Source organism: Danio rerio, chromosome 13 (genome assembly GCF_049306965.1).
Source record: "Danio rerio strain Tuebingen ecotype United States chromosome 13, GRCz12tu, whole genome shotgun sequence".
NCBI classification, from domain to species: Eukaryota; Metazoa; Chordata; class Actinopteri; order Cypriniformes; family Danionidae; genus Danio; species Danio rerio.
Genome location: NC_133188.1, coordinates 31,987,615 through 31,998,825, shown reverse-complemented (window position 1 = coordinate 31,998,825; position 11,211 = coordinate 31,987,615). Strand labels below are relative to the sequence as shown.

The 11,211-nt window shown below is 34.1% G+C and overlaps 1 protein-coding gene across 1 annotated transcript; it reads left to right on the top strand.

The window, feature by feature from the left end:
- Positions 1–744: 744 nt before the first annotated feature.
- Positions 745–10,513, top strand: cyp17a1 (cytochrome P450, family 17, subfamily A, polypeptide 1). Its single transcript, NM_212806.3, has 8 exons — positions 745–1,421; positions 2,201–2,339; positions 4,270–4,499; positions 4,867–4,953; positions 6,792–7,001; positions 7,106–7,275; positions 9,139–9,242; positions 9,332–10,513. Exons 1-8 carry the CDS (start codon positions 1,086–1,088, stop codon positions 9,613–9,615), a joined length of 1,560 nt encoding a protein of 519 aa, NP_997971.2. The 5' UTR covers positions 745–1,085; the 3' UTR covers positions 9,616–10,513.
- Positions 10,514–11,211: the final 698 nt, after the last annotated feature.

Genomic DNA, 11,211 nt, shown 5'->3' with positions numbered 1-11,211 from the left:
ACACTTGCTTAATATCAAATAAAAGACTGGTTTCTATCCGTAGAAAACAGGGATCCTACACTTTCAAATGGTACCATCTATTAAAAAACAATCAGTGTGTGCACATCTAGGAAAATCTTAAAGGCAGGTGCTCAATCAAGCCAAACACAATAGAAAAAGTAAAAAGTCAGCACACTGCCACTTTAGCTCTCAAAAGACAAATATATGAGTGTTTTTTTGTTGTTGTTGTTATTTTTTCCTACGCACTTGTACACGGCACCTTATAACAATATACAATGCAATCCTTTCTCTATGCATTTGTACACAGCAACTTATAACTTGTACATTTATAACAAATCTGTACATACAATTGAACATCCAGAGCTTTCTGACTAACTGCATCTCTGTTTAACGTGGATCGTCTTTTATCACATTTATTTTTAGTGTTGCCACTTGTCACTTTATGTACACTGGAAGCTTCTGTAGCCAAAACAAATTCCTTGTGTGTAAGCACACAGGACACTAAAACCGATTCTGATTTTCTGATGGTTTCTTATAGTTATTTTCTATTGGTTTTGGCTTTTGACTGTATTTTTTAATTTACTTACTCATTGGTTGATTGGGATGATCATTGTTTGCAGGTGTGATGTTTAGAGTCTTGAGTTCTCTTGTGTTTCCTCTGTGACCTGATGAAGACCTTGCAGGTAAAATGTTGTGCAATTTAATTAGTATTTTGATAGCTTTGTGCTATCAAAAGACTAATTTGTGGCAGTGTGCTGATTTTTTTAAAATTTTATTTAGCCATATATAGACCCACCACAGACCTTTACAAGGATTTAAAGCAAAACATTGATGATATCATTCTAATACAGGGTCTGCAGAGTTTAAGTGGCCGATTGTGCTCACACAAGCATCTCTGAATATGAGGAAACGATCAACAGCTCTGTTGAAAACAGCCTCCCTGACACTTAGATAGTTGAAGCTGAACTGTTTCAGGGTCAAGGAGGTGGCATTGAAGGATCTGCATAAAAGTCTCCTGTCGGCTCGCTAACACAGGCAGTGCTGTTCAGAAGAGCTGGAGGACACTCAGTTGAATATAGCTGACAATGGCTGAAGCACTCATCCTGCCCTGGCTGCTCTGTTTAAGCCTGTTCTCCGCAGTGACTCTGGCAGCTCTGTATCTCAAACAGAAGATGAATGGATTTGTGCCAGCAGGAAATAGATCTCCTCCAAGTCTCCCTTCACTGCCCATCATCGGGAGTCTGATGAGCCTGGTGAGCGACAGTCCTCCGCACATCTTCTTTCAGGACCTGCAGAAGAAATACGGAGATCTGTATTCCCTCATGATGGGCTCCCACAAACTGCTCATTGTGAACAACCACCATCATGCGAAGGAGATCCTGATCAAAAAAGGAAAAATATTTGCAGGGAGGCCACGGACTGTAAGTACATACAATCACATTCAGTTTAATTAGCCATTTTTAGCTGTTTAAATTTTGTTAATTTAAATATGGCCCATCTGCATATGGTTAAACTAAATTTACATATTCATTCATTCATTCATTTCTTTTTGGCTTAGTCCCTTTATTAATCAGAGGTCGTCAGAGCAGAATGAACTGCCTAAATCTGTATATTAAATACCATTAAACATATCATTCAATTGTAAGAATATTTCACATTAATGTGATTTGTTTTTTTTACTAAATATGAACTTAGTGTAAACTCACCCAAAAATAAAAGATTTACTTATCCTGAATTGGTGCCAAACCTTAATGAGTTTCTTTCTTCTATTGAACATAAAGGAAGATATTTTGAAAGAAGCTGAAAAAGGATCTCCATAGTAAATCCAGTTTCTAACATGCGTCACATTTTTTGTGTGTTAAAAAGATGAAAGAAACTGGTCAATCAGGTTTGGAGCAATGTAAAAAATGCTGAGTTCCACACAATTCCTTCATGTTTTGCCAACACATATCGATTAGGTTAACCCAATAGTTTTTACAAATTTAGGTAGATTGAACATAAGAGCTAAGTTGCCCCCAAAATAAACCCTTAAGAATTGTGATGTTTCAACTCATTTTAATAAGTAGTTTAAACAAGCAGCAACATTTATTTTTTAAGTGAATGAGGGGAGGAAGAGTACATGATTTTTGGGTCAACATTACCTTTAATTTTCAATGAAAATGTATTTTCTTTACTGAGACTTTCTACGATTGTCTTCTAGGTTACAACAGACTTGTTAACTCGAGATGGGAAAGATATAGCGTTTGCTGACTACAGTTCCACATGGAAGTTTCACCGCAAAATGGTTCATGGAGCTCTTTGCATGTTTGGAGAAGGTTCAGTTTCTATTGAGAAGATAAGTGAGTGTCACTGCAGGTTATTGTGATACAAACATATAAAGCACTGCGGTTAAATATATAACCCAGGACCACAAAACCACGAGTGTCAAATTTTAGAAATTGAAATATATACATCATCTGACAGCTGCTACTTTATTTTTTTATTGATCAGTTTTAAATTTTACAACAGAACATTTTACATTCAAAAATCTGCAAATTGCACATGAAATGATAAACAAATACAAAAATAATAAGTAAATACGAAAACACAACATTGGGAGGTTACTTTGTTCCAGATTCAATGCATTCAACAGTTGTTAACATTGCAGTAATCATTCCATTTCTTCCAATGTTTTTAGAAATAAGTCCTGTTTAAGTCTCGAAATAAATGTCAATTCTACCATATTGCTTATTTCCTTCACAATCGCCAATAGAGGAGGGGGTGTCATACTTACAGCAGTATCTGGTATTTCTCCTCTTGCTTGCCACACTTAATATATTTACAGGGTAAACATCCTCCTTCACTACCACCTCTTCATAGATTTCAAGATAATTTCTAGTCTTTTGGTGTACGGTATCCTAAGGTCTTTTCCATTTCCAATAAAACCTTGATCCAGAAAGGAAATATTTCCAGAAAATTTGGAGGTGATCTCAACCTTCCCACCTATCCTCAAGCAAGTTTGTGGTGTGGACAATTGTGTGCTTTTAATTTTAGGGGAATGAAAAGACGTATTAGATTTTTCCATGCAAATTCTTTCCACCTCCATGTAGTTTGTGGAATCTTTTCCATTCTGCCTAAGGGCTTGGTAGACAGAAGAAAGTATTTTACAATTATTTTTTCTATAAACATCTATAATTCATTTATTCATTTTCTTATTGGCTTAGTCCCTTTATTAATCCGAGGTTGCCACAGCGGAATGAACCGCCAACTTATCCGGCATATGTTTTAAGCAGTGGATACCCTTCCAGCTGCAACCCATCTCTGGGAAAATAATCTATAATTAATTTTATGAATTCGTTCAAATCCAAAATGTTCTTTGCTTTATATTTTCTTTCAAAGCAATCTTGAACTAGCAGATAGTGGTAAAAGTCTTAATTGTCCAAATTATTATACATTTTTAAAAAACATTTAAAAAGTAAACAAGCAGTTCATTGATGTATGGTTTGTTAAAATGGAACAATATTTGGTTGAAATGCCAAAATCTGGAATCTAAAGGTTCTAAAAAATCTAAATATTGAGAAAATAATTAAAGTTGTTAGCAATGTACATTTACTGATCAAACATTTGCTAAATGTTGCTAAATTCATGGTCCATTTTGGTTATTGAAGAAAAAAGTTCGAACAACATAAGACTTGTTTTGATCACATACAGTTGAAATCAGAATTATTAGCCCTGCCTGATTTATTTTATTTTTTATTTTTTTAATGTTTCCCAAATTATGTTTAACAGAGCAGGGAAATTTTCACAGTATGTCTGATAATAATTTTTATTTTGGAGAAAGTCTTATTTGTTTTATTTCGGCTAGAATAAAAGCAGTTTTTAGTAATAAAAAAACATTTTAAGGTAAAAATTATTAGCCCCTTTAAGCTATATTTTTAAATTGTCTTCAGAACAAACCATCATTATTCAATAACTTGCCTAATTACCCCTAACCTGCCTAGTTAACCTAATTAACCTAGTTAAGCCTTTAAATGTCCCTTTAAGCTGTATAGAAGTGTCTTGAAAAATGTCTAGTCAAATATTATTTACTGTCATCATGACAAATATAAAATAAATCAGTTATTAGAAATGAGTTATTGAAGCTATTATGTTTAGAAATGTGTTGAAAAAAAATCCTCTCTCAGTTAAACAGAAATTGGGGAAAAAATAAACAGGGGGGCTAATAATTCTGACTTCAACTGTATAAAACATTATAAACAGAAGCTGACACCTAATTCTTTCTCTGCAAAGTTTGCAGGGAGGCGAGCTCTATGTGTGAAGTGTTGACTGAAAGCCAAAACAGTGCTGTGGATCTGGGACCGGAGTTGACACGCGCTGTCACAAATGTGGTGTGTGCCTTGTGTTTTAACTCCTCGTATAAACGTGGAGATGCTGAGTTTGAGTCCATGCTCCAGTACAGCCAGGGAATCGTGGATACAGTTGCAAAGGACAGCTTGGTGGATATTTTCCCATGGCTGCAGGTGAGATTTGAGTTCATGTGTTAAGGTAAATGTTTGGGGTTATTAAAAGTTGACACTGATTTTGATGATTTCTTTCATATTTAATAAAATCAAATTATATTATTGTGAAATATTCTTACAATTAAATGAACTTTTAATTTTACCATGATTTTTAATGTGTTTTAAGGTTTATAGAAATATTTCTAAATTTAGTTTTTAACTATATGCACATGGGCCATATTTAGTTAAATTCAAATAGCCCAAAACAGCTATTCCTACTTTTTACTTATGTTTATTAATATTATAATATTATAGTTTTGTTGCAACCAGATTGAAGAAATATTTTAATTCTATTCCATAACTACACTAATTTAATTTTTCCTTTCAGATTTTCCCAAATAAAGACCTCAGAATCCTAAGACAATGCATTTCCATCAGAGATAAACTGCTTCAGAAGAAATATGAGGAACACAAGGTAAATGTGCAATTTCATATTACAAAAAAATGTAGCCTATGAAATGAATACAAGTAAAAGATAATCTTTATATAGCCTACTTTTTGAGTAATCTAAATAATCCTTTTCTACTGCACTCTCAGAAGAAAAGTTCCAAAAGTCTTTTAGAACATTTGAGGAGTTCAGATGCGAAAATCTGGAATTTTCTTCTACAACGAGCATTTTTCTCAGCCCCTTATGTTAATGTTCGGTTATTTCACCAATTATTTATTATTTATTATATGACCAATTCTTTGCCATAAAAGTGAAATTACTGAACATAGACATAGGAGCCTGAGAAAAATGCTAATTTTAGAAGAATTTCAGATGGCACGTAGAGGTTTTTGCATCTGAACTCCTCATTCGATTAATTTGAACAGTACAGAATCTTTTGTGGAATGGAGAGGTTCTAAGAATATTAAAGGGACATTTCACCCCAAAATTTACTCATTATTTGATCACCTTTTACTTTTTCCAAACCAGTGTCAGGGTAGAAAAGTAATGCATTACAATATTGAGTTAAACTCTCCAAAAAAGTAACTAGTTCTGTTACTTAGTTACTTTTTATGGCAAGTAATGTGTTATGTTACTTTTGAGTTACTTTTGTGTTACTTTTTCTGACCTGGTTGAGGCTTGATCTCTTTCAGGGGGGGGGGTGTCTTGTTTTTTTTTTTTTTTAAAGTGGAGCTCTACAATTAACAACACACGATATAACCTTCTTTTACCTTTAAAAAACGCATCAAAAAATGAATGTAGGATAATTTTATCTTCTGAGAACTTCCTTACCCCAGAGTTATAGGCTACATGGCGTACAGATTAATGAAAGTTTAAAGCAATGTGTTTGCTACTTTTGTACTTTCTGTCTGATTAAAAAGTAAAGTCACTGTTCATTCAGATAATCATCTTTTCCATATCTTCCATGTGTTTAAAATAATGAGAATATTTTCATTGCAGAAATGTAATGCTCTGCCATCTTCATTTCTGTCTGTTCCTGCATTCTCTCATTGTGTGTGGGGGATTTAACGTGACGACGTTATTTTTAATTCTGTAAATTATTTTTGTAAAAGTAGATGAACTAAACTAAAAAGTAACTCATTACAACTTTTATGAAGTAACTCTAATATTATAACTTTTTGTAATGCGTTACTTTACTCTTTATTTTGTAATAATATTAAGTAACTCGCGTTACTTGTAATTCATACCCCCAACACTGTTCCAAACCTTAAGTTTGTTCCCTTCTTCTGTTGAAAAAAAAAAAAGCTAGAAATGAAAGCTAAAAAATATAAAAAACCTCATTGACTTCCATAGCAAGAAAAACAAATATTATGAAAGTCAATTTTTATAGGCTTTCAGAATATTTTCAGCTCAAAAACATGTTCAACAATGGGAGGAAACCCATAAAGTTTTGAAACCAGTATGAGTAAATAACAACATTTGGGTGAACTGTCCCTTTAAAGATCTGCGTGGAACCAAAAAAAGCCAAGAAGGAGCTTTTATTTTTAAGAATGAAATTTTAAATGATGTTAATGTTACACCTCGACGATATTAATGCTCATAAGTATGCATAACTTTATAAACTACCATTTTCATCGCTTGTGTCATATTTACAGAAACTGCCGGTGATGACACAAAATGCAAAATTGCTACAAGTGTAAATTTTAATATAGAGAAGTGTGGTATGAAACCGTATATCGCCCTAACCTATCTAATCCCTAACCCCAACATCAGAAAACCATTCAGTGTTGGTAACATAATCTGATGGGTAGGATAAGAATGTCAGGACACCTGGTCAATGATGTGGTGTTTGTCTCCATCTACAGGTGACCTACAGTGATAACGTGCAGCGGGATCTCCTGGATGCTCTTCTGAGGGCGAAACGCAGCTCAGAAAACAATAACAGCAGCACTCGTGATGTCGGTTTAACTGAAGATCATGTGCTCATGACGGTGGGGGACATTTTTGGGGCTGGGGTGGAAACCACTACTACTGTACTCAAATGGTCTATAGCTTACCTCGTCCACAATCCACAGGTAGGCCGAAATGAAACCGCCCTCTCGACTGGGTGTGCTGATCCAAACAGGTTACTATTGATTTTCAGTTAAACATCTAAAACGTTCTTTGAATTTGACTTTAGGTTCAGAGAAAGATTCAAGAGGAGCTCGACAGTAAGATTGGGAAAGAAAGACACCCTCAGCTCAGCGACAGGGGGAATCTACCTTATCTAGAGGCCACTATCAGAGAAGTGCTGAGGATTCGACCTGTTTCTCCGCTCCTCATCCCTCATGTGGCGCTGCAGGACTCCAGGTCAGGGTATCCGCGGTGAATCTCAAAAGCTAGATTTTAGGCCTTAAAAGGTCTTAAATCTACTGAAATGTTGTGTTTTGGGTCTTACATAATTTTTGACAGTTCTTAATTTTCCTGTTAATTTATTTTCTTAATTGTATTATTATATTATTGTTTTGTTCTATTTTTGGTAAGAGTTATGGGGTTTGTGAATGAGTATATTTGAAAAAAATTATTGTAAAAAAAAATTATAATTGTATTAAATTGTAATAATTTTTTGACGGGGGAAGTGAAAATCTTTTCTAACTGGGACGTTCGAAAAAATCCTTAGCATTTAGACCTGTCTAAGTCTAAACTTACATTCATCATGGTCTTAAAAATGTCTTAAATTTTTTAATTTAACTTGGTAAAACATGAAGAAACCCTGCCAGGTGTTTTTCCCTTTAGAGGATTCAATATGGATAAATATTATTAAATGAATGGAAAATCTAAACGCATTTGTCATATATATGCTAGTTTCTTATAACTCACTTGTCTTTTAACTTTTGTCTTTGCCATGGTGACAGAAGGGGGCTAATAAAATTTTATTATTAAAATTAAAATAAATAAGATTTTCTTCAGAAGGAAAAATAGTAGCCTATGGGAAATACTGTGAAAATTTTACCTGGGGAAAAATATGAAAAAGAAAAATGAAAAATTCACAGGTATTAAATTTGCATTGTAATAATTTTGCTTTGAACTGTGTCTATATTTTTCAACACCATTCTAACTTGTCAACATCATATTCATCAAAAATTCTAATGGAAAATTTAATGCGCACAATGTTTTTAGAATGCATAAAAACAACCAAACAAAATGTTTTCAACAAATGGCATTTGTAAATCTGTTTATCACAACATTTTTCAAATCTATTATATGATTTCGTTGCTACTTGTTTTCAATAACAGAATTCAGGAGAGAATGTTACATAATTCAATCAGTGAGTGGATGTACCCTCATGAAAAGATAACATCGTAATTTATAGTAATTAGTTTATTATCTCAACATTCATTCATTCATTTTGGGCTTAGTCCCTTTAATCAGGGGTTGCCACAGCGGAATGAACCGCCAATATATGCGGCATATGTTTTATGCAGCGGATGCCCTTCCAGCTGCAACCCAACACCTGGAAACACCCATGCGCTCTTACATTCACACAAATACACTAAGGCCAATTAAGCTAAACTTATCTAGCATATGTTTTACATAGTCCCTTTCAGCTGCAACCCAGTTCTGGGAAACATCCATACAAACTCACTTGCACATAACCTACAGCCAATTTCTTTATTCAATTCACCTATAGCGCATGTTTGGTCTTGTGGAGGAAACCCATGCAAACACGAGGAGAACATGCAAACCACACACAGAACTGCCAACCGACCCAGGCTCAAAGCAGCGACCTTCTTGCTCTGAGGCGATCATGCTACCCACTGCGACGTTGTGCTGCCTTGCACTCAACATAACTAATCTAAACCCTTCTGACTTTCTATGGTTCTATTTTTCAGTGCTGCAAAGAGAACAAATATGCTAAATATGAAGCAATGAGCACATATATAAGAGAATTTGTAGAATTTATATATTCACAGATATAATGATGAATTGATATGCATTTTTATTCATTTTAGTGGCTTCTTTTATATAATAAAAGCCCATGTTCATGTCTGAGCCTCATATAAACTTCTGTTACACTTCTTACATTTCTGTCAATCCTCTTAAAATATATATATATATATATATATATATATATATATATATATATATATATATATATATTTAAATAGAGTGAAAACCCTTATCGTCTTAGACTCATGCTAATATTGAAATGGTTCACTCTTATTTGTACAGTGTTGGTGAATACACAGTGCAGAAAGGGACGCGGGTCGTTATTAACCTCTGGTCTTTACATCATGATGAGAAGGAATGGAAGAACCCTGAGCTCTTTGACCCAGGTGAGGATCTGCTATGATGAAAGCCGGTTGTCTCTCGCTGTCTCTCGCTTTGAACATTATCAGTAACAGTGAATCCTCTAATCTGACAGGACGCTTTCTGAATGAGGAGGGTGATGGTTTGTGCTGCCCGTCGGGCAGTTATCTGCCATTCGGCGCAGGGGTGCGTGTTTGTCTCGGCGAGGCCCTGGCAAAGATGGAGCTCTTTCTCTTCCTGGCGTGGATTTTGCAAAGGTTTACTCTGGAGATGCCCACTGGCCAGCCTCTGCCTGACCTCCAGGGCAAGTTTGGCGTGGTTCTTCAACCCAAGAAATTCAAGGTTGTTGCTAAAGTAAGAGCAGACTGGGAGAAATCCCCACTCATGCAGCACTGCTGAGCTTAATGTCAGATGCTGAAATCTTAATCTAATGAGAATCTTTTTCTCAGCTTCCTCTGTGTAGATTGTGTATTTTCACTTTTATGGCAGAACGTTGGTTCTTTTTATCAAATTTAGAGTGAAATAAACATAATGCTGAGGAAATATTCTCTTTTAGAAGATCATTTCAGACGGCGCTCAGTCAAATAGCACACATCAAACATAAATTCAAAGAAGGATTTTGAACAGTCAGAATATGGAGGGAACACATTTATTCATATAAGCTGATTATTAATGATGGTTTATTGACTGTTAAAGAGCAACAAGGGTGTTATTGATGGCATGTGTTTTTGTTGAAGCCACCAGGCCATATTATTGTAACAGTGTTTAAAATAGACAAATTTAACTCTTTATACAGCACTCATTGAAAAACAAACCTGGATTGTTATTTGGGGATGTGACTTACAAGAACTTTTTAGATTTTTTATGAGAAATAGAATAGTGAGTGATATTGAAATCATTGTCAGTGAAGTTACCATATATGATTCTTCACCTAATAAAAGGTTACCCAGATAGTTTACCCAAAATGTAAAATTTACTCACTATTTACTCTCCTTGAAGTGTTTTTTTTTCTTCTGTTAAACACAAAAGAAGATAATTTGAAGAATGCTGAAAACCTGTAACCATTGACTTAATTGTAGGAAAAACAGGTTTCCAGCTTTTTTTCCCAAAGCATCTTTTTTTTTTTTTTTTTTTTTTTTTTTAAAGTCAAGTGCTCAATCTTTTTATGTTGGTCTTGGTTTTCAACTGGTTGCACTGTTCTAAAACAATGTCTATGTGTTGCAAGTGTTTATAATCATATTTCTAACGGGAAGTTGTTTGGACGAAATTAATAAATGTGACGTGATTCGCTACTTAACTCGTCAGTGTGGTTCATGCCTTAAATGCTTTAACAAAATAAATGTATAGCCTTATGATTTTCTTCCTCCTAGTATATTTTCCAGTAAATGCAAGTTCTTATTTATTAGCCAATGCCTCTTCCTCCAATACTAGTATTAATTAATTAATTCTAAGCACTTAGATAATATTAGCAATTAAAGACACTATAGTACTAATTCATTATTACTAGTACTTAAATCAGTAGTCATGCGTAACAGTTTTATTGTATGTAGTTACAATTTTAAAGTGTTATTGAAATATAATTGACTAGTTCCAATTGTGACAACTTCTAATATTTGTATACATTAGTAGTCATTTATTAGGTACTAGTGCCTATTTTTAGTTAAAAAGGAAAGAGTTACACTGTTGTACTTCCAGAAAGTGTATGTATATAAAATATTTGAAGTTCAGATGCAAAAAAAACTCCAAATGCCATCTGAAATTTCCTTCAAAAACGAGCATTTTTCTCAATCTCCAATGTTTGTGTTGTTATTTTACATTACAGGCAATGAAAGTACTCTAAGTAATTTCATTTATGTTGATAAATAATTACTGAAATTACAAACAAGAGCCTGACAAAAGAGCTCATTTTAAAAGAAACCTTTAGATGGCATTTAGAGGTTTTTGCATCTGAACTCATTTCTTAATGTTTTGTGTTATTCTAGCTGTATTCTAAAG